Source organism: Micropterus salmoides, unplaced genomic scaffold (assembly GCF_014851395.1).
Source record: "Micropterus salmoides isolate LMB-PRFRI ecotype aquatic unplaced genomic scaffold, ASM1485139v1 Ms_hic_scaffold_2, whole genome shotgun sequence".
Classification (NCBI taxonomy): Eukaryota; Metazoa; Chordata; class Actinopteri; order Centrarchiformes; family Centrarchidae; genus Micropterus; species Micropterus salmoides.
The window spans coordinates 46,693,465-46,721,302 of record NW_024041150.1 but is presented as its reverse complement, the minus strand read 5'-3'; the positions used below and the strand labels follow the sequence as shown (position 1 = coordinate 46,721,302).

General features: G+C 41.8%; 1 protein-coding gene across 5 annotated transcripts in view; it reads left to right on the top strand.

Annotated features, from left to right (window-relative positions):
• The first annotated feature begins 7,943 nt into the window (after positions 1 to 7,943).
• LOC119912412 overlaps positions 7,944 to 27,838 on the top strand; it is a 40,789-nt gene continuing 20,894 nt past the window's right edge. For 4 of the 5 annotated variants that reach the window (XM_038731598.1, XM_038731595.1, XM_038731597.1 and 1 more), the window contains exons 1-2: positions 8,448 to 8,608; positions 24,595 to 24,963. In XM_038731598.1, coding sequence (XP_038587526.1) covers positions 8,578 to 8,608; positions 24,595 to 24,963 — 400 coding nt within the window. In that variant the 5' untranslated portion in view covers positions 8,448 to 8,577. Of the gene's footprint in view, positions 8,044 to 8,447; positions 8,609 to 24,594; positions 24,964 to 27,838 lie in introns of those variants that run through there. The other variant, XM_038731594.1, reaches the window with a different exon arrangement.

Below are 27,838 nucleotides of genomic sequence, written 5' to 3'. Positions count from 1 at the left end.
CCCTATCCTTAAATGTAACCGCTAAACTACCATTTCGTAGGACCCTTGCTGCAACTATCTCACCTATCGCATTCTTAAATGCCGATGTTTATCTGACCGGATTTACACCTCCTACTCCGCCTTTCTCACGAAAATTGATAACTACTTTATACTCATCAATACCACGATCCTCTTTTGTAAATACCTCACTCATTTCCGAACCACTACTCGTTCCTAGTGTGTTGGCCTTCCTTTTCTTAATCAGACCATCATTTCCACTCCCTACCTGCTTTCCCTTTTCACCATTGCCCTTTTCTCGTCCACCTCCACCTCCTTCCTCCATCTCCTGTCCAGTCACAGTAGAGCCGTACCGAACCGCCGACACTCCTGTTGTGTTTGCAATTATTTCCGTTCAATCTCAATTTCCACAGTCCTCGGGTAGTTGTTCTGTTGGTAATCGACCACCGTTTCACTGTCCAACAGCCGGATGTTGTGTTACATTCATCTCAGACCAAAGTTCCTGTATTCCGTATCCTGTGTATTCTTTCCATTCTAAGATTTTGGATCATTTCCCTCCGTTTTCTCTCATACTTCTTACAGTGTACCATGACGTGTTCGATTGTCTCTTGTTGCTCACAGTATTCACACCTGCCGGCGTTATGTTTACCTATTTTGAATAAAGCGCTGTTTAATCCTGTGTGCCCAAATCTAAGTCTTGATATAAGTGTCTCTTCTCTCTCCTGCACATCTCATTTCTCCCTCTCCTCTGAATTATGTAAAACCACCGTCCTTTCCTCCCGTTGCTTTTGCCACTTTTCCTTCAGCTTCTGTTTAATAATGCTCCATCTTACTGGTGCTGACCGCCACATCGATGTCTTCTCTTTTTGTGGCCTCCTCTTCAGCCTTATCTGCCAATTCATTTCCTTTGATTCCAGTATGTGCTGCCACCCACAAAAATATGACTGCAATGCCCATCATTTGAATTCTATATAATGTTTGCTGTATTTCTATCAAAATGTCTGCTCTGCTGTCTGAGTGACCGCTCTGTAAACTGATTAGTGATGAAGTTGAATCTGAACAATGGTCTTATTTCCTCTATCCATTGCACTGCTAAACGAATTGCATTTCTCCTGTGTACACTGACACATTATCACTGATCCTCTTCCCTATTGCAATATGAAACTCTGGAACAATAAAAGCTGCTCCTATCTTGCTAACTAAACTCTTTGATGCATCTGTGTAGATCTGGATGTAACTGTGGTAACTATTAATATATGTCTGTGATAGTATGTGAATTCAAAATAAACACCCTGTCCTTGTTTTTCTTTTCTAATAGTGTAAGATCTACTGTTGCTTCAGGTACCCAAGGTGGTACTGCTGGCCGCGGTACTGTTGGACTAAATTTTAAATCAATTCTAACTCTGTTGCTTTTTGTATGACTGTCCACCCAAAGCTTTTCTCTCTCCTCTCCTTTTCCCAACAAGATTTTAAAGTGCCTTGTGCTGGAGGATCTTCACTATGGCCCTGTAAATTAACCCAGTAATTCAGAGATAGCTGGATTCTTCTCACCTCGAGTGGCATTTCTTCCATTTCCACCTGTAGTGCTGCCGTTGGAGTTGTTTTAAATGCCCCTGTGCATAATCTCAGAGCCTGAAACTGAATGGTGTCTAACTTTTTGAGAGATGTGCTTGATGCAGATCCATACACCACACAACCATAATCCAGTACTGATCTAATTAATCCACAGTAAATTGCCTTCAGTGCTGTTCTGTCAGCCCCCCAATCACTTCCCAACAAACACCTCAGAACATTTAACACCTTCCTACATTTGTCCAGTACTTTCTGGATATGTACACCCCATGTTATTCCCTCATCAAACCATAACCCCCAAAACTTAAAGTGTTTCACTCTTTCTAATTCTTGATGATACAACTTTAGTTTTACCTCTGTACCAATTCTTTTCTTTGTAAAAAACATTGTCTTTGTCTACAGAGAATTTAAAACCCCATTTATATGACCACTCTTCTGTTTCCATAATAGCTTTCTGTAGCTTTTTTTACAATAAATTTCAGATTTCTTCCCCTCTTCCAAATCGCCCCGTCATCTGTAAAAAGTGAAAACCCCATCTCATTCTCTATTTCCCTGAAAACATCATTAATTATTATGGAGAATAATAAAGGACTTATTATGCTCCCTTGAGGTGCTCCGTTCTCAACAATGTATTTTCTTGAATAACTCTTCCCTATTTTAACTTGTATTAATCTCACCTGTAAAAAGTCCTTAATCCATCTATATATTCGTCCTTTGATTCCTAATTGAGACAGTCTAATTAACAATCCTTCTCTCCACATCATATCATATGCCTTCTCTATGTCATATCACTACACTTTCTCTGCTTACTTGTGCTTTTCTAATTTCATTTTGCAATGCTGCTACATGCCCATACCTCTGGCATTTGTAACAGCGTAGTGGTGGAGGAATATAGGGCCTAACTGGAAAGCTCATGCATCCTACTTTCACCTTTTCTGGAAGTAAGGACTCCTGAAACTCCAGAGGACCCGACAAGCTCTCAACCCTTTTACCATTTATTGTTCTCAACAGTCTCTTAATTCTACTCACCTCGCCTCCACTAATACTGCGCTTGACTTTGTCCAAGTCTTCTTCTACAGGTATCCCTGTTATCACTCCCCTTGTTACTCTGCTCTCACCCAAAGTCTTTCTCTCACTAATAATTTTCTTGCACACACTTTCGACTTGCAAGGCTTTATTTTTCTGTTCCTCCGTTTTGCATGTTATCAACAAGCTTCCGTCTCTCAAAATCTTTGCCATTTCCACATCTCCTAGCTTCTTTTTTAATTCCCTAGATACTGCTATCGGACTTAAACCAACATGCTCGTCTTCTTTTCTAAACTTGAGGATGATTTTAAATTCCTCTCTCACTGCCCTTTTCTGCACAAACCCACTGCCTTCATTGGAACTGTTCTCTTCCAAACTACGTTTACTTCCTTGACTCAAAATCCACCCTACATCTCCTCTCCGATTTACCCCCGTTCCTGTTAGCAACTGGAGTCCAGTCGCCAAAATCCATTTCCCCATCTTCCTCTACTTCCTGAGTCGCCATTCTAGTCCAGTCACAAACCAGTTTATGCCAACCGCCAAGTCCCACACGTTTCTGAGCCCAGAAAACGGGGGCTTGTTTGTTCTTTACTGAATTCTACCATTTCTCAGTACGAATGTGTTCAAACGTTTCGTTCCAAAATCCGCCGTTTTCGCGACTCATTCGCTTCACCGGCTGCAGTGCCGTCCGGCTAGTTTTCCGGCTCCACCCACCGCCGCTTCCTCTTCAGCGGGTCACAAGACAAAACTCTGGGTCCTGTGTGAACGCATTCATGCGATTGGCTTATAAATGAACCATCCCCAATGTGGGGTGCATTCTTGTGATAAAACAAGGTAGATATCTGATTGGTTGCAGATCAATCCCTGTTTAAAAAGAGGCATTTGTGTGTCAAGCCAAGTCAAATGCAGTGAAGTTCACAGACCGCAGGGAGTTTGTAAATCAAGATATATTTGTGTGCATCTGAAATACATTTCTGAATCTTGTGTGCATTTGTGATTTTTGTATGCATTAGTGAATCTTCTGTGATTTTTAATTTTGTGTGTGCATTTGTGTATCCTGTCTGTGTATTTATGAATCCTGTGTGTGCATATGTGAATGTAGTGTGTTCATTTATCTTTTTGGAGACTCTTTTAACTCCATATCCAATTAAATGCACAAAAATTAAGTAGATAAATAAATATAGGCAGTAATTAAATTATACATTGAGACATAAATGTATATATCTCTTTTAATTAGCTTCTTTATTTATTCACCTTTGTAATAATTGCCTTATTTATTTAGACAAACACACTTGCAATGATACTTTTTGTTGGCGCAAAACAAACTATTTTACTAACTACCAGAATTACGGTGTTTCTGCCGTTGCTTTACGTCATTAAACCACGGCTATGCTGCGCAATCATGCGCAGTAGACGCTGGTGCAACAGGAAGTAGCCCTGCAGTAGTATTTCATTGGTCCAGAACTGGCTTCACTGCTGTCCATTCAAATCAGCGGGGTGGCTTCGTCCAGTAATATAATGTCTATGGTCATGGGGCAACCGATAGTTCCAAACCAAATACCGTAATTCTGGTAGCTGCATAGCTGCGCCAATAAAAAGTCTAATGGCTCAGAGTATTTGTCTGACTCGGATCGTCACTGATTAATCAGCCCACCTTGCAACGTTGCGCATTCTTCTGCAACGGCTTCCAGGAATGTTTTCTTCAGTTTGGTGGGTGTGTCTCAGGAGTTACCCAATCAGCTACAACAAGAGGTAAATAAGAAGGCAGTGAAATGCGGTGCACTTGCGTCCACTGCAGGGTGTTCAGGGAACCACCGTTTCCGTTGGAAAAAAAACGTTTTGCTATGTTTTGTCAGTGCTGAACCCCCCCCTTAGAAGTCAATGGGAATGTTGTAACTCTGTTATTTAACGGCCCTGAACCATATGCAGTGTCCCAGGGGGGGAAATGGACCAATTGAAAAGGAGATATATCCCCGACTCTGATAAAATGGAGATTACATTAGAAAGTTAAATGACAGCAAACTAAAAGCATGGCCATACTCGATTTACTACAACAGTACACTTATGGTCTTGATGGTACTGCAGTTATGATGACATGATGAAGTCATGATGACTGGTGTTCCCCCAATATGTTAACAATAATCTGTAAAATATTCTGAATATATACTTTTATAGAAATGCAAATATATATATATACAGCTGCAAATAAGTATTTGAAAACCTGTGAAAATCCATGTTAATATTTGGTACAGTAGCCTTTGTTTGCAACTACAGAGGTCAAACGTTTCCTGTAGTTTTTCACCAGGTTTGCACTGCAGGAGGGATTTTGGCCCACTCCTCCACACAGATCTTCTCTAGATCAGTCAGGTTTCTGGCCTGTCGCTGAGAAACACGGAGTTTGAGCTCCCTTCAAAGATTCTCTATTGGGTTTAGGTCTGGAGACTGGCTAGGCCACGCCAGAACCTTGATATGCTTCTTACAGAGCCACTCCTTGGTTATCCTGGCTGTGTGCTTCGGGTCATTGTCATGTTGGAAGACCCGGCCTCGACCCATCTTCAATGCTCTAACTGAGGGAAGGAGGTTGTTCCCCAAAATCTCACAATACATGGCCCCGGTCATCCTCTCCTTAATACAGTGCAGTCGCCCTGTCCCATGTGCAGAAACACACCCCCAAAGCATGATGCTACCCCCCCCATGCTTCACAGTAGGGATGCTGTTCTTGGGATGGTGCTCATCATTCTTCTTCCTCCAAACACGGTTAGTGGAATTATGACCAAAAAGTTCTATTTTGGTCTGACCACATGACTTTCTCCCATGACTCCTCTGGATCATCCAAATGGTCATTGGCAAACTGAAGACGGGCCTTGACATGTGCAGGTTTAAGCAGGGGAACCTTCCGTGCCATGCGTGATTTCAAACCATGGCGTCTTAGTGTATTACCAACAGTAACCTTGGAAACGGTGGTCCCAGCTCTTTTCAGGTCATTGACCAGCTCCTCCCGTGTAGTTCTGGGCTGATTTCTCACCTTTCTTAGGATCATTGAGACCCCACGAGGTGAGATCTTGCATGGAGCCCCGGTCCGAGGGAGATTGACAGTCATGTTTAGCTTCTTCCATTTTCTAATGATTGCTCCAACAGTGGACCTTTTTTCACCAAGCTGCTTGGCAATTTCCCCGTAGCCCTTTCCAGCCTTGTGGAGGTGTACAATTTTGTCTCTAGTGTCTTTGGACAGCTCTTTGGTCTTGGCCATGTTAGTAGTTGGATTCTTACTGATTGTATGGGGTGGACAGGTGTCTTTATGCAGCTAACGACCTCAAACAGGTGCATCTAATTTAGGATAATAAATGGAGTGGAGGTGGACATTTTGAAGGCAGACTAACAGGTCTTTGGGAGTCAGAATTCTAGCTGATAGACAGGTGTTCAAATACTTATTTGCAGCTGTATCATACAAATAAATAGTTATATTAATAATTAATAGTTATAGTGGATTTTTTTTTAGATTATGTCTCTCACAGTGGACATGCACCTACGATGACAATTTCAGACCCCTCCATGATTTCTAAGTGGGAGAACTTGCAAAATAGCAGGGTGTTCAAATACTTATTTTCCTCACTGTATATATATATATATATATACACACACACACACATGTATATAAATTTACACACATATACACACACAAACACACACACAGTGTGTGTTTTCAGTTAATACTTTTTAACATTTACTATTGTATGTATGAAATATTTAACTATACAAATGAGATGGCATTAATGAATCTGTTCAGCTATTTGGAAACAAAAAAGAGAAACAGATTCATTTATTTCAATAAAACTATTTGGAAATGTCATGCAGTTTTTGTCTTCATTGCAATGTATTTCTTGTATGTATCAATATATAGTCCTACATGGTCCATGCATATATTGCAGTATATTGAAAAATATATGTCCTAATTTCACATATATGAAAAGTATTATTATTATTACAGACTCTTATTGTGAAGGCAGCTTCCTGTAAAGGCTCTTATTGTTTAGGCAGCTTCCTGTAAAGGCTCTTAATGTGAAGGCAGCTTCCTGTGTAATCGAAAGTAAACTTTTCTTTGTGCGTCAGCAGCAGCAGCAGCAGCAGCAGCAGGGCGGGAAGAGTTAACAGCTCGGTGTTTAAAGTCTTTGCTTCATTCAGGAGGAACTCACAGACTCTTATTGTGAAGGCAGCTTCCTGTAAAGGCTCTTACTGTGAAGGCAGCTTCCTGTAAAGGCTCTTATTGTGAAGGCAGCTTTCTGTGTAATCGAAAGTAAACTTTTCTTTGTGCGTCAGCAGCAGCAGCAGCAGCAGGGCGGGAAGAGTTAACAGCTCGGTGTTTAAAGTCGTTGCTTCATTCAGGAGGAACTCACAGACTCTTATTGTGAAGGCAGCTTCCTGTAAAGGCTCTTACTGTGAAGGCAGCTTCCTGTAAAGGCTCTTATTGTGAAGGCAGCTTTCTGTGTAATCGAAAGTAAACTTTTCTTTGTGCGTCAGCAGCAGCAGCAGCAGCAGGGCGGGAAGAGTTAACAGCTCGGTGTTTAAAGTCTTTGCTTCATTCAGGAGGAACTCACAGACTCTTATTGTGAAGGCAGCTTCCTGTAAAGGCTCTTACTGTGAAGGCAGCTTCCTGTAAAGGCTCTTATTGTGAAGGCAGCTTCCTGTAAATGCTCTTATTGTGAAGGCAGCTTCCTGTAAAGGCTCTTATTGTGAAGGCAGCTTCCTGTAAGGGCTCTTATTGTGAAGGCAGCTTCCTGTGTAATCGAAAGTAAACTTTTCTTTGTGCGTCAGCAGCAGCAGCAGCAGCAGCAGCAGGGCGGGAAGAGTTAACAGCTCGGTGTTTAAAGTCTTTGCTTCATTCAGGAGGAACTCACAGACTCTTATTGTGAAGGCAGCTTCCTGTAAAGGCTGTTATTGTGAAGGCAGCTTCCTGTAAATGCTCTTATTGTTTAGGCAGCTTCCTGTAAAGGCTCTTAATGTGAAGGCAGCTTCCTGTGTAATCGAAAGTAAACTTTTCTTTGTGCGGCAGCAGCAGCAGCAGCAGGGCGGGAAGAGTTAACAGCTCGGTGTTTAAAGTCTTTGCTTCATTCAGGAGGAACTCACACACTCTTATTGTGAAGGCAGCTTCCTGTAAAGGCTGTTATTGTGAAGGCAGCTTCCTGTAAATGCTCTTATTGTGAAGGCAGCTTCCTGTAAAGGCTCTTATTGTGAAGGCAGCTTCCTGTAAGGGCTCTTATTGTGAAGGCAGCTTCCTGTAAAGGCTCTTATTGTGAAGGCAGCTTCCTGTAAAGGCTCTTATTGTGAAGGCAGCTTCCTGTGTAATCGAAAGTAAACTTTTCTTTGTGCGTCAGCAGCAGCAGCAGCAGCAGGGCGGGAAGAGTTAACAGCTCGGTGTTTAAAGTCTTTGCTTCATTCAGGAGGAACTCACAGACTCTTATTGTGAAGGCAGCTTCCTGTAAAGGCTCTTATTGTGAAGGCAGCTTCCTGTAAAGGCTCTTATTGTGAAGGCAGCTTCCTGTAAAGGCTCTTATTGTGAAGGCAGCTTCCTGTAAGGGCTCTTATTGTGAAGGCAGCTTCCTGTAAAGGCTCTTATTGTGAAGGCAGCTTCCTGTAAAGGCTCTTATTGTGAAGGCAGCTTCCTGTAAATGCTCTTATTGTGAAGGCAGCTTCCTGTAAAGGCTCTTATTGTGAAGGCAGCTTCCTGTAAGGGCTCTTATTGTGAAGGCAGCTTCCTGTAAAGGCTCTTATTGTGAAGGCAGCTTCCTGTAAAGGCTCTTATTGTGAAGGCAGCTTCCTGTAAAGGCTCTTATTGTGAAGGCAGCTTCCTGTGTAATCGAAAGTAAACTTTTCTTTGTGCGTCAGCAGCAGCAGCAGCAGCAGCAGCAGGGCGGGAAGAGTTAACAGCTCTGTGTTTAAAGTCTTTGCTTCTATCAGGAGGAACTCAGAGGATTTTACTCCAACATGTTCCTGCTGTTCTTCATCCTGCTGCACGGTAAGAACATCTTTATTCAGAGAGACATGAACACACAGGTTATGCTCTCTGAGAGAGAGAAAAATATTCCGTTTATACTTTAGAGACACACAAACACAAACACACCACACTGCGCTGAGAAAACACCGTTTATACTCGGATCTGTCAGACACAGAGAGAAAGAGACGACACAGACTCAGTCTCTCTGTATCCGGGCCGCAGGGCGCGGTCACTACCGTTACAGTCAGGGAGGTGACAGCGCCTCTAGTGGCGGCTGGTGAAAACCCAACAACGGTGCTGCGTTCAGGGCAACTCGGAACTAGGAAATGTTTGACTTCCAACTACAAAAAGTACCATGGAACGAACTCAGAGAAAGAAACACGTGTTCTGTACTTGTTCTGCATGCAAATTTATGTAGAAATGTTTTTCCAGTGTCATTAGTCAGCTGGTTACAGTAAAGTATGTCTGTCTGAAAATCATTTTCTTCAAGAGTTATTCAGTAAAATGTTGAACGCCAAAACGTGTGAAAACATTAGGAATTTAAAATCCACATTTCCTGCCTTTTGACCACTTCAGTCTCTTGTTTTCATTGAAACAGTCATTTTAATCAACACCAGGTCAGTGCTGAGGGAGCAGCTGGGTGTAGGCCTACACTTGACAAAGAGTCTGTCAGCCGTGTGTTCACTTTCAGCATCAGGCGCCACCGCGAGCGCTTTGAAGCTGAAAGTCAGATATTTCTGAAACGCTGCATGATTTCCACTGCTCCTTCATGACCTCAGCTCTCAGTCACTTCCTCACGTTCAGCCTCGTGTGGCTGGTTTCCTGCTGGGGAAGTGGGCGGGGTTGGATTGACACTGTGAGGAAGTAAGAAAAGCTGCTGGCTGTAAATGAACATCAGCTGTGTTTTTAAAGCTTGGTAACAGCTGATTATCAGAGCAAAACGGTTTCATAGAACTTATTAATCAACAGTCAGTTTGTCTTCTGTCACTTCCACCTTCTGTTCCTCCACCATGAGGTCCTGTTCCTGAAATGCTAAATGTTTCCATCACCATTCTTCTGAAACCACATCTTTATCACTCCTTTTTTTAAAATCTTATTTATTTCTATCACCTCAGTAGTTATGAATGTTTCAGTCACTTCTTGTGAGTGACAGGAAGCTCAGTGTGATTAAAGTCCTGCAGTTTTTTTCAGCTTTGAGGGAGAAGAACTGTTCAAACATCATTTATTCATCAGAGGTAGTAAATAAATCTTTAGTTCCCAGCATTTAGTTTCAGGGGGACAACATTTTTCAAACTGGGCCCCTCATCGACACCCACTCCAGCACCACCTCCACTTAGCCTAAGTAGTAATCAAAACATGGGCATTTTCAGAGAAGCTGTTGGCCATCAGCCTTACAGGGAAACAGATGGACAACCATTTCTAAATTCAGTTCTGTAGACTCATCCAGGCCATGATAACATATTTAGTTACTCTGTATGATTGTAAAGCACAAAATGTCAATACAATTTGTTTTTTTTATTAGACTATGACCGTTATGTTCCTCTTTTTAACTTAAAACAAGAGAGGAAAATGCCCTTCATGCTTCAGTGATCAGAGAAAAGTAAAATCAAAATTTGACTGCAAAGCAACAGAGTTTAAGGTGAAACGATGACCATAATGATATAAACAGAGGCTTTGGTATGTACAGCTTATTGTGTTGTAACTGGGTCATTTTTTATAGGGTGCCATTTGGACTTCATAACTTTGGATAAATAAATAGTTGATTTCCCTATATTTTGAAGTTCTATCATCTATCTTTATTGTATTAAATATAGATATATTAACAACACGTGACACGCAGGAAATGTGCACCTTGTTAAGGACTTAGACTTAACTGTTAAAAAGTGTTTTCAGGGTGTGATTGCTACTAAAATTACACTTTTATAGAAATCATATGTCCCTAACTTTTATTATACATTTGTTTTACAATCAAATCCTTTTTTAAACAGCATAGGGAGGCCTATGTAGAGTAAAACGAGCATGCATAATGAAAAGGGGACGTATTTTTGCACTTTCTTTTTCAAGAAAACTGAATTTTGGTTTTGGTGTCCGCGGTGTCTGTTCCATATCTTTATGTAAATACAAATATACACTTAATATGTGGTAATTTCAATAAATTATGAAGGAAAAATACCAACATAATAGGGTGGAGAGAGGTCTATCAGCATAACAGGGTGGATAAAACACCAGTGTATATACTATATGTCCACCCTGTTAGTTTTTTAACAAGGTGGACACTAACAGGGTGGACATTTAGAGCTAACGTTAGCCTTTTACCTGCCTGTGTGAGCATGATGGCTAACATGACCTTTAATTCTAGATGAGGAATATATAATTTTTCCCAAACAGTTTTTGAAATTATTTAATTTGATTGATTCTTAATATTTTTGGACAAAAGCTAACAATTTTGCTAAAACAACATTTGATTAAATAGATTTTCAATGAGATAATAATGACCTATTTAGAAATAATAATGACCTATTTAGAAATCCATATGTTTTTATAAGTAATTTTTTAGATCTAAGTTGAATGATCAACACTGGGGACATGGCAAAATCACATAGTACCTCTTAAACCATCCATCCATCCATCGTCAACCGCTTATCCTGCGTACAGGGTCGCGCGGGGGGGGGGGGGGGGGGGCGGCTGGAGCCAATCCCAGCTGACATCGGGCGAAAGGCGGGGACAGGTCCCGGACAGGTCCCCTTAAACCAAAGCTTTTAAAATGTAAATAAAACAACATTGAAGCCAGTCTCATTGTGTCATAATTAATAACAATTAACCTTAAATAAAAAAACAAATGGAAGTAGTATTTGTCCACATTTAGACAAAATACAACATGATTTGTACCTGGGATGCAAAAGGCACCACAAAAAAAAATCTTTTCATTTGACAACACTGAAGAAATGACACTCTCCTACAATGTAAAGTAGCGAGCGTACAGCTTGTGTAACAGTGTAAAGTAGTGAGCGTATTACAGCGTAAAGTAGTGAGCGTACAGCTTGTATAACAGTGTAAAGTAGCGAGCATATAACAGTGTAAAGTAGCGAGCGTATTACAGTGTAAAGTAGCGAGCGTATTACAGTGTAAAGTAGCGAGCGTATTACAGTGTAAAGTAGCGAGCGTATTACAGTGTAAAGTAGCGAGCGTATTACAGTGTAAAGTAGCGAGCGTATTACAGTGTAAAGTAGCGAGCGTTCAGCTTGTATAACAGTGTAAAGTAGCGAGCGTGCAGCTTGTATAACAGTGTAAAGTAGCGAGCGTATTACAGTGTAAAGTAGCGAGCGTGCAGCTTGTATAACAGTGTAAAGTAGCGAGCGTATTACAGTGTAAAGTAGCGAGCGTATTACAGTGTAAAGTAGCGAGCGTAGAACAGTGTAAAGTAGCGAGCGTATTACAGTGTAAAGTAGCGAGCGTGCAGCTTGTATAACAGTGTAAAGTAGCGAGCGTATTACAGTGTAAAGTAGCGAGCGTATTACAGTGTAAAGTAGCGAGCGTATTACAGTGTAAAGTATTACAGTGTAAAGTAGCGAGCGTATTACAGTGTAAAGTAGCGAGCGTATTACAGTGTAAAGTAGCGAGCGTAGAACAGCGTAGAACAGCGTAAAGTAGTGAGCGTAGAACAGCGTAAAGTAGCGAGCGTGCAGCTTGTAGAACAGCGTAAAGTAGCGAGCGTGCAGCTTGTAGAACAGTGTAAAGTAGCGAGCATATAACAGTGTAAAATAGTGAGCGTGCAGCTTGTAGAACAGCGTAAAGTAGTGAGCGTATAACAGTGTAAAGTAGTGAGCGTGCAGCTTGTATAATATTTTGCAGATGAAGTACAAATGACACATTTGTGTGCACAGTGGCAAAGCAGTATCCAAAAAAAATATATATACACACACACACACACACACACACACAGGGGTTGACATACATTTTTTTGCTCGCTAGCCAATGTGACTAGTGGTTTTTCAAAGACAATGACACGCTTAAATTGGCGTGCTAAAATGTATTATTATCATTAGCTCTGATAAGGTTGTGTGTAAAGCTCCTTTTTTTTGAAAAAATAGTCTATTAAGATAAACATATTAAAAGAGCAGCTTCTTATTGTATGTAATAAAAGTGCTGAATGGGTGTAAAGATTAACTGAAAACATAAACCATAAACAAAATTCACCAGTTAACTGCAGATATGAATTGAGTATCCAGGTATTTATTTCCCAGAGTATTCATCTACAAACCTTCTGCTATCATACATGGCATGACAACTTTTTATTAAAACATAGAATCAATTCTGGAAAGGTAGTTGTGGTATTAGGGCAGTCCTGCTAGTAGCCTCTGTGTTGTTTTCTTTTATAAACACCAGCATGTTCCTTAATCATGAAGATATCTTTTTTTTTTTACAGCATTTAACGGCACTTTCCTCCTGCTTTTCTTCTCTGCTTTTCGCCTCTGCTCTGCCTTTTCTCTTTCCTTCGTTCTGCTGTGCATTTCTTCTCCACACTGCTCGGCTATGCACACTCATGTACTGACTGAACGCTGTATTTGTGCATGAAACCAGTCGCGTGTGATGACAGAGATCATACATCAAGTAAAAGCGACTGCTGACTGTCTACAGGTCTGAAGGGCTGTGGCTGATCTGTGACAGATTCAACTTTATATATTCTGTTTACATGTCATAGGCTATTTGACGTGCGCACTCACCTGCTATTAAAAAAACTTGCTTTGTCATCATTGCCGCTGGTTAGGTGGATAATTAACGGCAGGCCAGACTAGTCCGACGGCCAGTCTGCACGTTTAAGTTCCACAACGTCTTCTTATCCAACAAAGGTTAAAATCAAGGGCAACTGGACTTGGTTGAAGATACTGGAAGACGTTTCGTCCCTCATCCAAAGGACTTCTTCAGTTCTGACTGACTGGCAGGGAAGCTCAGCTATTTAACCTCAGTGGGGTCGTTGGCCCGGGTCATCGATACCGCTGGTTCGTTAGTGTTCCTTGTTGCTGTGACGACAGTCGTTACAGTCGTTAAGACTACCTGTGGCCAAGACTGAACGACCATCGTTGGTATCTTCACCTGAGGCCAAGACTGAACGACCATCGTTGGTATCTTCACCTGAGGCCAAGAGGTTACGTTTGTTGAGTTTCCTGGGAAGTGATGAAAGGACAGCATTGTAAGTGGGGGATAAGTGGTGGCGTAGACCCCCTCCCCTGTTCAATGACGGCTTCTCCACCCTGGTGTAGATGCTTCCTTGACACCTCTTTCAAACCATCCATCTTCTCTGTCTAAAATGTGCACCTGGTGGTCCTCAAACGAGTGTCCTCTGTCCTTCAGATGTAAGTAGACTGCAGAGTCTTGACCTGAGGAGTTGGCCCTTCTGTGTTGAGCCATGCGTTTGTGTCGTGGTTGTTTAGTCTCCCCAATATACAGGTCTGTGCATTCCTCACTGCATTGGACCGCATACACTAGATTGCTTTTCTTGTGTTTGGGTGTGCGGTCTTTGGGGTGGACCAGCATCTGTCTTAGTGTGTTCATGGGTTTAAAAAACACATTGATGTTATGTTTGTTGAAAATCCTCCTGAGTTTCTCTGATACTCCAGACACGTATGGAATCACAATGTTGATGCGTTTGACCTTCTTGTGCCATGGGCTCACCGGTATCCCCGATTGTGGCCAACATCTACATGGAAGAAGTGGAGAATAAAGCCCTCAACTCCTTCAGAGGAATAGCACCGAGCCACTGGTACAGATATGTGGACGACACCTGGGTCAAAATCAAAAGCCTTCACAGAACACATCAACTCTGTGGACAGTCACATCAAGTTCACACGAGAAGATGTTCACAACAGTTTGGCCTTCCTGGACTGCGCTGTACACATTGAAGAGGACAGGAGCCTGCAGATTGGTGTTTACAGAAAACCCACACACACAGACCAATACCTACTGTTCGATTCCCACCACCCACTGGAGCACAAGCTAGGGGTCATGAGAACACTGCACCACAGAGCGGAAAACAAACCAACAAGCGCCCAAGCCAGAGAGAAGGAACAGAACCACCTGAAGGGGCACTTACAGCCTGTGGATACCCTAAATGGACCTTTGTGAAAACAGCCACAAGATCCAAGAAGAACAAAACTACAGGGGAGGAAAAGAAGGTCAAACGCAACAACATTGTGATTCCATATGTGTCTGGAGTATCAGAGAAACTCAGGAGGATTTTTAACAAACATAACATCCCTGTGTTTTTTAAACCCAAGAACACACTAAGACAGATGCTGGTACACCCCAAAGACCGCACACCCAAACACAAGAAAAGCAATCTAGTGTATGCGGTCCAATGCAGTGAGGAATGCACAGACCTGTATATTGGGGAGACTAAACAACCACGACACAAACGCATGGCTCAACACAGAAGGGCCAACTCCTCAGGTCAAGACTCTGCAGTCTACTTACATCTGAAGGACAGAGGACACTCGTTTGAGGACCACCAGGTGCACATTTTAGACAGAGAAGATGGATGGTTTGAAAGAGGTGTCAAGGAAGCATCTACACCAGGGTTGAGAAGCTGTCATTGAACAGAGGAGGGGGTCTACGCCACCACTTATCCCCCACTTACAATGCTGTCCTTTCATCACTTCCCAGGAAACTCAACAAACGTAACCTATTGGCCTCAGGTGAAGATACCAACGATGGTCGTTCAGTCTCGGCCACAGGTAGTCTTAACGACTGTAACGACTGTCGTCACAGCAACAAGTGACACTAACGAACCAGCGGTATCGATGACCCGGGCCAATGACCCCACTGAGGTTAAATAGCTGAGTTTCCCTGCCAGTCAGTCAGAACTGAAGAAGTCCTTTGGATGAGGGACGAAACGTCTTCCAGTAGCTTCAACCAAGTCCAGTTGCCCTTCATTTTAACCTCCGTTGGATAACTATGACCTGGATGACTGAGAATCTTCATAGACACAACGTCTTCTTGTTACAGTGTTGTTTGTCAGTAGCGTGCAAGACAAAAGGCTTCACTAATGGACCAATGAGCAAACACTATGTGCAGGTAGTACTCATGGGAGTTGTAGTGTCACATTGCAATTAATTTGCTATTATGCCTTTTGACATGACTACAATTTTTCAACACGCCAAAGTGGCTAGTGGGAGTGACTGTGTTACCTGCCACGGCCAAAACATCTGTCCCAATTTATACAGGGTTTTTCCTGGATCAGAAAGGGCCTATGGGGGCGGCGACTTCTCACAACAGTAAACATGATCGCTACGTGTTCAGTAAAAGCAATGATGCAGCATTCAGACCAAACACGAATTTAATCCTCACAATGCTTTCCTCGTGGAGGTTTTATCACTGGACAACTGCTGAGTATTCACACGCAACGTGAATCAACACAACAAGAAAACATTCTGCTGTGATTTAATAGCAGTAAACGGATCAAACTGATGCCGAAATAACTACAACATGATGCAGTTTTGTTAAACATATGAATTCATGCTTTGTCAGGTCTGTCAGCAGGAAGACAACTTCTCTGGAGTTGGGATCGATCAGGGCTACGCTACGCTAACCTGTTCACAGTAAAGTACAACGACAGCTGGAATAAAGTTACAGACACATGTTCTCTGAACTCACCAGGTAGTTCAACCTCCTCGCTTTCTTTAGTAGTAGTCCGACAGAGCTAACGATGCTAACAACAACAGTGGAACAGGATGTGCACAGAAGCTAGCTGCAGAGAAGCCAGAGTGAAGATAAATCAATGTTGTAATCCTAAAAACTAAAGTAAAAAAGCTAATTTAATAAAAACAGTTAACTCTGAGCTCCTCCCTCGCTGATGCTGATAGGCTATCGTGACTCAGCGTCATGCAACTTTCTGAATTCCTTTGTCTTTGCTTCGCCTTCGCATCGGCGGCACTGCACCCTTCGCGTCGCTGTGCGTCTTTGCATTGACTTTGTATGTAAACTCACCGCCCTGAACGCACGCTTTTGGTCTGAAAGCACCATTAAGAGGAACCTTATGACCGAAATCTGAGCTTTGTCTTGTTATTTCTGACCCTTAGATAAACTAAAATTTATCCACAACCTGGAGGAGTAAAGGTGTAAATGAGTGTATTAATAAATATTATTGGAAAGTATAATGTTAGTATAATATATTTACATGTTACACTGTATTTGGATGATCTGCCTACAGACAGTTTATTAGTTGACGCTGTTTCACTAATCAAACCTCTCTGATATCAGCCTGCACCGCTGTGGTTCAGGTTGTCTATTCATTATAATTTCAGATTAATTCCAGTTGGAGAAAACAGCTGTTTTCTGTGGGTTGTTTTTAGTTGCAAAATTATTGTGCAATAAAAATGCTCTACGTGGTGGTCAGTCTCTAATTTGTTTATGCAAATGAACTTGTCAAAAATAAAAGCTGCATACAAAACAACAAGTTAAACATTTTTAAAGTTTGTTTGTAGTGCCTCAACCATTTTTAATGTCCCACCTCAGCTGTGATTGGTCGCTTCATGAAAAGTGACTGACGAGCAGCTATCGCACACGGCTGCATGAAATGCTCCTGATTTCCCTGCTGAGATCAGCAGGCAGGCGAGAACGGGACCACGTGAGTGTCATGTAGTGTGACAACCAACACCTTTCATATGCACCACCTATGAGCGCCCATTCATGTAGCCATGCATACTCTTTGTATGCCACCTAGTTTAGGAAGTGCTAAAATGTTTGTTGTGTGTCTGGGAGCGAGGGCAGTTGGAAGAAAGAGGAGAGCTGAGGAAAAAAGATCGTCAGAGAAACACGTTTCAGTGTTTATATATACACCGGCTCCCCTAAAAGCATGATTTGTGATATTTTGAGGGGTCTCTAAAATATTGACAGCATGCTTTATTGTCATTAATTTCTATATTTCTCCATCATCATGGATCCATGCGTAAATTCAGACTTCATCCAGCCAGAGGGAACGATCACCGACCGTCCGGTTGTCCCGCGATATCCTCACTCCGTCTCCGGTACGGATTTTGTGCCGCTAGTTCAGCCAAAGCGCTGTGAATGGTTCGTGATCGTTCCGTTTGGCTGGATAAATATTACACATGATCCATGCACTACTACAGCTCGGGGCTCTCCACAGCGCCACACAACTTTAAAAAAAAAAGGTCTGTCGCAAACAGCTGTTGTGTGAAGTTGTTATTATAATAATAAGACAAACATGCCTGATACTTTCACAGCCAGGCCTACATGCTTGCAGCTATTAATGATCCAGCATTAAGAATTAGAGTGTAATAACCCCCCCCCCACTCGGCGAAAGAGTGGGGGGAAAAAAAGGGAGCTCCCCCGAAAGCCATGGTATAGTTTGCACGCTGCGTTCACCGTCACTTTCTGCCGCTTGGACAATCAAACACCTCCTGATTCAGAGTTATGCTGCTGTTGTAACACCATCTGTCACGTATGTTCTGCATAGAACGAGGAGAGGAAGCGAGCCGAGCATTGAGTGCTGCCGTGCTCGCACAGTGTGCGGGTGAAAGCATTTGAAGCGCATAGTTTAATGATCGTGGGAAATTTTAGGAGCAGCGGTCATGATGCATATAGTGGAAACACTGCGTTTAGATAGTGAACCAGTTATGCTAAGGCTTTAATCTCTTCTGTGTTCATCTACTACAACATTTCCCCACATCAAAACCTTCTTCATCTTCAACTCAGCAATAACCTCCCAACAACCAACCAGCCACCCACCATACTAAAACCGCCGTCAGCAAACTGGTCCAGAACCCATTAGAGCCAGTCAGGTCGTAAGTGCTGAAAAAACGTCCTCCCCTTCCCCTCTGCTTTCTGTTTCTGAGCAGTGTGTGTTTGTTTTGATGTGGATGAACAATTACCATTGAGGAACGAAGCAACCTTTCATTATTTGATGGGCAGTTTTTCTTTCTTGCTTCTGAAGAATTGAACTGAACCCTAAGTGGAAATTTAAGTTGTGTCTATTGTTTGAGAAACACTCTATTTTTTTAAATACAGGTTTGTCTTTGATTGCATATCAATATCGAGTTGTGTTTTTTCATTATTGTTCATTTTCTTGCATTCAACGGGAGGGTCCATTACGTTGTGTATGTATCCTTGTTGTCCTTTGGTTGGTTAATATATTATTCTGAGATACAATCAAAAATATCTAATGTGTCAGGAGAGAAACCTGACTGGCACCCCAAAATAACCTGTAGCCAAACTGTCACAGTAGAGCTCAGAGAACCTGGTCTGGAGAGGGCAGAGGAGAGGACCGGTACACCAAGAATAAAATCGGTGAATACAGGCACACTTCATGCACAAACCACTTTTATATTGTTAGAATTAACAGGAAGTTATTAGCGTGAGCTTTGTAGCGGAGCGTTCAGGCGCAGTCAAACCAACAGCAGCTGTTTGTTTAATCCAGCATCAGCTACATGTGTAAATGGCTATTAATACACATTCGGAGGGGATTTGAAAGTATTTTATCAGTAGAGGATTGGGCTGCCACTGTGCTGCGCCTGGGGACCAACTCCTGATGTGTGCCTGTTCTGGTCAATGGTACTGAATGGACAACGTAATGTGTTGGTCTGTGATGTTGGGGGAAACCGGAGCACCCAGAGCAAACCCACTCAGACCCAGGGAGAACAAAGTCCACGTAGAAAGGCCAGGACGACTGAGGTTCAAACCCGTAACCCTTTTGCTGTGAGGCCAAAGTGCTATCCACTGGTCCACTGTGCCTCCAAATCAGTTATGATTTAAATGACATGACTTAACTTCTTTAAGAACCTGTTATCGATCCCCTGGTTTTAACTTTACTACCTTCTGTGATGTTTACGTGCTCCAGCTGTCAGATGTTTAACTCCTACAGAGGCTTAGAAACAAAAGAACACTGCAAACTAAATAGCTTCCACCTTAAACATGTAAAACATAAAGTAATAACTCAGACATTAAAATATATGGTAGCTAAATAACTCCAAGTCAAAACAAACTGAACCAAACCTTTTACATGGCCTTAAAAAGGTCATATTCTGCTTTTTGGCTTTTCCCTCTCCTTTATTGAGATAGATCTCTTTTTTGTGCATGTAACAGTTTTGCAAAGTGAAAAAGCCCAAAGGGAGTTCCCATCTCCCACAGAAAACTCTCTGAACTCTGAACTGAAAACAGCTGGTTTGTAGTCCAGCCGCCTCATTTAACGCTCGCCGACACGCCCTCAGAAACAGCGAGCTGCAGCACACAGCTCTCCTCTCCCTTCCAAACACTAGCTACCCTCCAGGCAGTCAGTGGACATAAAGTTGTTCCTGTGATGTAGAGACAGAGCTCAGTTAAAACTTTATGGATACAGATTAATAACTCACCGCTCTGAAACTCTCGCTCCAGTCCGTGTTGCCGAGCCGGTCGGCAAGACGTACGGCTGAACCCGAGCCGTTTACCGGCTTCTCGCTGACCCGCCCTACTCTGCTTCTGATTGGCTAGTAGTCCTTAACTAGGAACTGAGCATGTGCAACTCCCAACAAAGATCATTTAGAGACCAGATGTATCACTCCATAGCTAAAACGAAGCCTTCAACACAGGGTGGAAAGAGGAGCTGCAGCAATGTGCAGTATGACAAACATATAACCATGGAAACCTGTTCTGGTACAAACTCTAAATAGGATGATGAACCTAAAAATGAGCAGAATACCACCTCTTTAAAGTAGCTAAGCAGTACAGGGTCTCTACAATAGGGCTGGGCGATATATCGATATAAAAAATATATCGATATAAAAAATATATCGATATATTTTTTATGTGATATGGAATTGGACCATATCACATATATCGATATAGTTCATATTTGCGCTGTGATCCTTGCTCCAAGCAAGCAACTGACCTGGCGCTCTCTACACTGCTCCCCGCGCCCCCGGCCCTCCTCTTTCATGCACATGAGGGGGGAGGAGCAGGAACATACACTGTTTAACAAACATGGAGGAAACAACAACGTCTGCGGAGCGTGCGGAGGAGGAATTGGTTAGTGAAAGAAAAAGCAGTGGCTCAGTAATTTGGAGATGGTTCTGATTCAAAGTATCAGATGAGCAACAAAATCACGTTATATAAACAGTGCCATAAAGAAATTACAGCCAGGGGTGGAAGCACTTCAAATCTTTTTCACCACCTAAATCAGTGGCACAAACTGCAATACGAAGAGTCTGTGAAACTGCGCGCTGCAGAAGCCCCAGCTGCAAGCCATCGACAACCCGAAAAAGCTCCAGCCCCGAAACAAAGCTCACTGCAAACTTCATCTACCCAAAAGTGACAAGTGGTGTACTATAACTAAAGCGGTGTCCTATCACATTGCTAAAGACATGGCCCCTGTTGCAACTGTGGAACAAGTCGGATTCAAAAAGCTACTGAAAACGATGGACCTGAGATATGAGCTTCCCAGTCGCAACTACTTTGCACGAGAAGCACTGCCACAAATGTACACTGACGTCAGGCAGAGCCTTGCTGACCGGCTCGCTAACGTGACTCATTTTGCGTTGACCAGCGATATGTGGTCGAGCAGGACGTGTGAGCCTTACATGACAGTTCACTTCATTCAAGACTGGGAGATGAAATCAGCTTGTCTCCAAACAAGTTATTTCCCCCAGGATCACACCGGTGAGCATATAGCTGAGGCCCTGCAGGACGCAATTGCAAGCTGGAAACTCCACGAAAAGCATCTGGTTGCTATAACAACCGACAACGGGAGCAACATCGTCAAAGCGGTTGAGCTGAACGAGTGGCTGAGGATGCAGTGCTTCGGTCACAGACTACACTTGGCTATTGGTGAGTGCAGTGTTGTATGGAGTAGTCAGATATTTTACTTTAAACAAAAACATATTAAAATGTTAGTTTTTCCTTATTTTAAAAGGTAAAGGTGAAGTAATTATGACTTGAAAATGCTGGTTAGCCTGTTGATATCATCAATGTAACATATTTGTTATACTATATTTTTTTTCTCTGTATTGAAAGAGCAGACTGCAACTAGAAACTAATGTTGATACGTAGGCCTAAACATTGTGGAGTTTTTAGTGGAGTAGAAATAAGAAGTAGCATTAAAAAATAGCATAAATACTAAGAACAACAACAAGAACGAAACATGAGTAAATGTACATACAGTATAGTCATCATTTATAAATTATACAAAAATAATAATACATACAAATCACTTACGGGATTAAAATTCAGGAAATAAATGAATATAATATTTGATATTTATGATTAGGACAGGTGTTAATTAAAAAAATTAACTATGAAACGTGACAATAATATTAATGTAGAATATTTCTAAAGCTTAAAGTGAAACCAGAGTCAAATTTCTCGCATCAGCACATATGTTTAATATTTCTTTTATGATTTTGACAGGACATGGCATGAATGACAAGCGCGTCACCCGGGCCATTTCTCTGTGCAAGAGAATTGTAAGCTGTTTTTCATACAGCTGGAAGAAAAGGAGACATCTTGCTGAAGTCCAGATTCAGCTGGGTCTGCCAAGTCACCAACTCATAACAGAGTCTGCCACACGCTGGGGATCGAGGCAGCAGATGATAGAGAGAGTCCTGGAGCAGGAAGGAACACTGGCCAAAGTCCTGTCTAATGACAAAAAGACCAGGCACCTTGTTCCTACCTGGCAGGACTTAGAGGTCCTAGAAGCAGTCCAAAAGGTCCTGAAACCTCTCCAGGACTTTACCGATGCTTTGTCAGGTGAGGAGTACGTCACTCTATCATATGTGAAACCTGTGCTGCACCTTTTTAACGAAAGTTAAAGCGATCAAGACCAGCATTGCTGAATACCTCAACAGCAAGTATTCTGACCCTGCCACTACTGACCTATTGGAGATGGCTTCATTTGTGGATCCACGATTCAGGGCCACCTACATCCCAACTGAAAAAGTCGATGCATTGAAGCACAGAGCTGTCCTGGAGGTGGAGACACTACTGGCTGATCAACCGCCTTACCTACGTGTGCCCACTGTGCCTGAGCCTGCAGATGGAGAAGCAGCAGTAGCACCAAAAGCTAAGACACTGGCAAGCTTCTTCAAGCAGCGCACAGCCACCACCACTGCACCAACCAAGAGGGGGGCTATTGAAAATGAACTGTCAAGTTACTTGCAGTCAGCAAGTGTGGAGAGTGACACTGATCCCCTCAAGTGGTGGAAGGATCATGAAGATGTCTTTCCAGCTCTGAGCCACCTAGCAAAAAAGTATCTCTTGGTACCAGCTACCAGTTCACCCTCTGAACGTGTTTTCAGCGGCAGTGGTAATATCGACCTGCCACAGAGCATCTCTGAAGCCGGATGCCGTTGACAGGCTGTTGTTTCTCGCACAAAATCTTTAAAGGAGGAGGACACGCTTATCTGTCTTCTAATGTCTACCTCAAGACAGCATTACTGTTTATCAAAGTAAAAAAAGAGGGTGAAAATGTTTATTGAGTTGATAGTCTGTTTCTTGTGCAAATGGTTGAGATTGTTCAGATAAGAAATTGAGTTAATAAAAAGGAAAAGGTAATATCAAGTTGATATTTAAAAGAAATGTTCTTAAACTGAGCACTTTAATTTGTTCTTTCTTTATATATAAATGCTGCCCTTACTAGGGTTTGTCATATTTTTATTCTTTTGTAATGTTCGTTATTCACATCTGTGGATTTGTTAGAAAGGAGACGAAAATCTGTAATTTGATTTTAATAAGCCATTTATAGTTGTCTAACTAAAAACATGTTGATATTGTACTTTTCTCATATAAATATGTTTATTTTAGAAAAATTTGGCCTATTTCATTTTATAGGCTATTTTTATTTAAGATAGTTTTTATTTAAATGTGCACCTTATGGAGCTTTGATTTCAATAGATACTCCTGTTGTTATACAGTATTTATGTTTACATTTTTATTTAAACAGCTGAGCTTTTATTTATGAACCAGGTGAAGAAACCTGTTTATAATTTAATCATTTGATTTTGCAACTGTTAACTGAAATTGCCGGTTTCAATAAAATTACTTGTGACATGTCATATTTGGCTTTGACTGAACATTTGCGGAAAAAATATCGGGATATATATCGTATATCGATATTCAGCCTAAATATATTGGGATATGACTTTTGGTCCATATCGCCCAGCCCTACTCTACAATATGTCTACAAGCGAGCTATTCAATTACAAATTCAATCAGGCCAGATTTTAACACCAGGACATGGAGATGGGCCGGACGTTTTCTCACCAGATGGGATGGGTATCATTAGGGTTTTATTGATACACTCACATTAATACACATTATTGGTTCAGTTCAGGTGTGAGGGTGGGATGACTCCCTACCCCTTTTCATTTATCCGGTGTCCTCTCCAACAGGAAGCCCAGGTCAGCGTCTCTATCCTGACATGTTTTTCTTGCCCAAAAGGCTGCGTTCTCTGATCCCTGAGTGGGAGAGGAGGGGGCTCGGTTGTCTGGGGTTATTCTACACACACACATACATTAGTCGGTGACACTAAATCTAACGAGTACTGAACGATGAATCGGTGTTTGGGATCAACACAGGAGGTGTGATGATGTCATGTTTGGCATGTGGTGAGTATAAACCAGGTGACAAAACATGTACCACTCAGTCCAGCTGGGGTCGTCTGTCATCAGTGTTATAAAGGAAGTTCCTTCTGACACAAAGTGAATCATTTCCAGCATGACTGAATGAAACTACGACCACAGATGATAAACTGTTGATCTCACTTTGAGCGCAGAAGGAAGCAGAACAGAGTCTGGTTCTCTTAACAGCAGCACATTACACCTGAGTTATTTTCTCCCTCTATAAAACTGCTGGTTTCAGATCAGTCCAGTCAGCTTCAGTCACTAACTGGTTTCCAGTGAGGAGGTTTCTGGCTGCTTTCCTGTTTGTGCAGTCAAACAGTGTTGGGTCGTTAATGATGGTGCAGCAGATTAATTTGTACGAGCGGAGAGAGAAAACTAATGTACCCACTGTCTCTGTCCTTACAGTTACCCAGCATGCCTTGGGAGTGGAGGTGATTGAGGGGGCGGAGTCTGTGGTGCTGCCCTGTGGGGCCCCTCCTGGAGCTGCTTCCTCAGTGGTTTGGAGCCGCTATGATCTGATTCCCTCCAATGTTCATGTGCGTATCAAGACAGGTCAGGCTGAAGAAGATGATCTTACAAACAAAAACCAGCTGTTCACAAACCGTACAGAGATGCAGCCTGACGCTCTGAGAACTGGACACGTCAGCCTCACTCTGAAACACATTCAGCTGTCAGACGATGGCATCTACATCTGCATTGCCCGTGGTGGGGGGGAAAGGCTGACGAACACACAAGTACAGCTGCAGGTCATCAGCAGGGAAGAAGCGGAACAAGGTTGGTTCTGTGGATGAGGCCCCCTTTAATCCCTCATCTGACTCCTTATTACAGTTCTGAACTGGATTGCTGTGTTATATGGAAGGAAATTTGTGCTGATTTACAAAACAAAAAAACAAGAATCTGACAAAAATAAGAATCTGACAGAGAACTAATCTGACTGAAGCATAATAATAATAATGTCAAGAGTAAAACATATAACTTGGTAACAGACTAAAACTGGAGCTGGACACAGAGGGACTTCTCTTTCAACTTCTTTCTCCATTTTATTTTTAAGAGGTTTTGTTTGAATAAATTGGCACAAATCTGATTCTGTATGTATCACAGATCAATCAGCAGCAGTCTGTGCTCACTGAGCTCCTTTGCTCTGCGTTCTGCCTCTCAGGTTGCAGCGCTGTAAATATTTTCCTAAAAAGATGAATGTAGCAGCAGTCACATCAGGAGAGAGCAGACATTACTGAAAGGCATTGTTAACCTCTGTATGAGGTGATGTCACATCCTCGAGTTCAGTTTCGGGCTTCAAGGTATGTTTGCTCCTGTTTGGTGGGTGTGTCTCAGGTGTTACCCAATCAGCTGCGATAGGTTTTTAAACACAACGGCGTTGAAAAGACAGGAAAATGTGTTGTGCTTGCATTCACAGCAGGGTGTTCAGAGGCCCGTTTCAGAAAGCGGGTTTAGTGAAAACGCTGAGTAAGTTGAGCCTGAGAGAGCGATTAGATAAACTCAAATCTCATATTGGAACAGTTACGTCTTTAGAAACATTGAAATCACGGTCAGATAGGCTATTAGCTTTTTTACCCCAAGATGATCTTGAACATGACGCTTTTATGATCAGTCTGTCATCGATGTATGGACAGAGAGTTATCTTTGGACATCAGCACAGAATCAAATCTATAAACTACACAGTCCTTTATGACACAGTGACTCTGTGAACATTAAGGCAAAAAACATACTGTGAGCTACAGTGCTGCAGTTTAAACTGATCTGTATAAAACTGATCAGTGAACAGTAGACGTCTAAAACTTCAGTCAGTTTAAACCTGGACACATTTTACATTACAAAAAAATCATTAATAGGCCTGCTGAGTCGGACTGTCACTTTACAATCACAGGTCCATGTTACAGTGGGTGTGGGTTGAGCAGGTTGGAGGACCCAAATGCAGGACGCAAGGCAGAGGAGGTTCAAAAGGAGATTTATTTAAACAAACAAAAGGTGAGCACACTTAATGACTGAGTGGCTGGTAAAAAGAGTCCAAAAAGCCAAATGAGAAATAAAACAAAATCCAAACCAGGTAATCCAAAAAACACGGAGCAAAACCGCAAGATGAGACTGGGAGACAGAAGCCACGACTGACAGCAGGTAACACCAACAATGACCGGACGAAGACTGAAGAGAAACACCGAACGCATATACACACACCAGGGACTAACGAGCAGGGCGGGAGTAACACAGGTGACAGACATGAGACTAACAAGACAGGCAGAGAGAAAGCAGGGGAAAATGGAGAGACTGACATGCAGGGGGATTACTGGGGCAACAGACACCACACAGGTTACTGATCACTAAACACAGGCCACAACACAAGATGAAATTGATCAGGACTAAACAAACTAACACAGACACGAGCAGACTGAAAATAATGCAGACAAGGAACCTGAAGTAAATACCAAAACATGAACCAAGGCACAGGACTGGAAACAAAGAACTAAAATGCAGGAACAAGAGCTAAGAGACAAGACATAAACACTAAGGACAAGGAACGAGAAAAACATTATCATTTAGTCCCATCAGGTTCCAGCTGAATAATCAGGCCTGGAGCTGTTTATAATGAATAAACAGGCCTGGAGCTGTTTAAAATGAATTACAGGCTGTTTAAAATGAATAAACAGGCTGTTTAAAATGAATAAACAGGCCTGTAGCTGTTTAAAATGAATAACAGGCTGTTTAAAATGAATAAACAGACCTGGAGCTGTTTAAAATGAATAACAGGCTGTTTAAAATGAATAACAGGCTGTTTAAAATGAATAACAGGCTGTTTAAAATGAATAAACAGGCTGTTTAAAATGAATAACAGGCTGTTTAAAATGAATAAACAGACCTGGAGCTGTTTAAAATGAATTACAGGCTGTTTAAAATGAATAAACAGGCTGTTTAAAATGAATAACAGGCTGTTTAAAATGAATAACAGGCTGTTTAAAATGAATAACAGGCTGTTTAAAATGAATAAACAGGCTGTTTAAAATGAATAAACAGGCCTGTAGCTGTTTAAAATGAATAACAGGCTGTTTAAAATGAATAAACAGACCTGGAGCTGTTTAAAATGAATTACAGGCTGTTTAAAATGAATAACAGGCTGTTTAAAATGAATAAACAGGCTGTTTAAAATGAATAAACAGACCTGGAGCTGTTTAAAATGAATAACAGGCTGTTTAAAATGAATAAACAGGCTGTTTAAAATGAATAACAGGCTGTTTAAAATGAATAACAGGCTGTTTAAAATGAATAAACAGGCTGTTTAAAATGAATAAACAGGCTGTTTAAAATGAATAACAGGCTGTTTAAAATGAATAAACAGACCTGGAGCTGTTTAAAATGAATAAACAGGCTGTTTAAAATGAATAAACAGGCCTGTAGCTGTTTAAAATGAATAACAGGCTGTTTAAAATGAATAAACAGACCTGGAGCTGTTTAAAATGAATAACAGGCTGTTTAAAATGAATAACAGGCTGTTTAAAATGAATAACAGGCTGTTTAAAATGAATAAACAGGCTGTTTAAAATGAATAAACAGGCTGTTTAAAATGAATAAACAGGCTGTTTAAAATGAATAAACAGGCTGTTTAAAATGAATAACAGGCTGTTTAAAATGAATAACA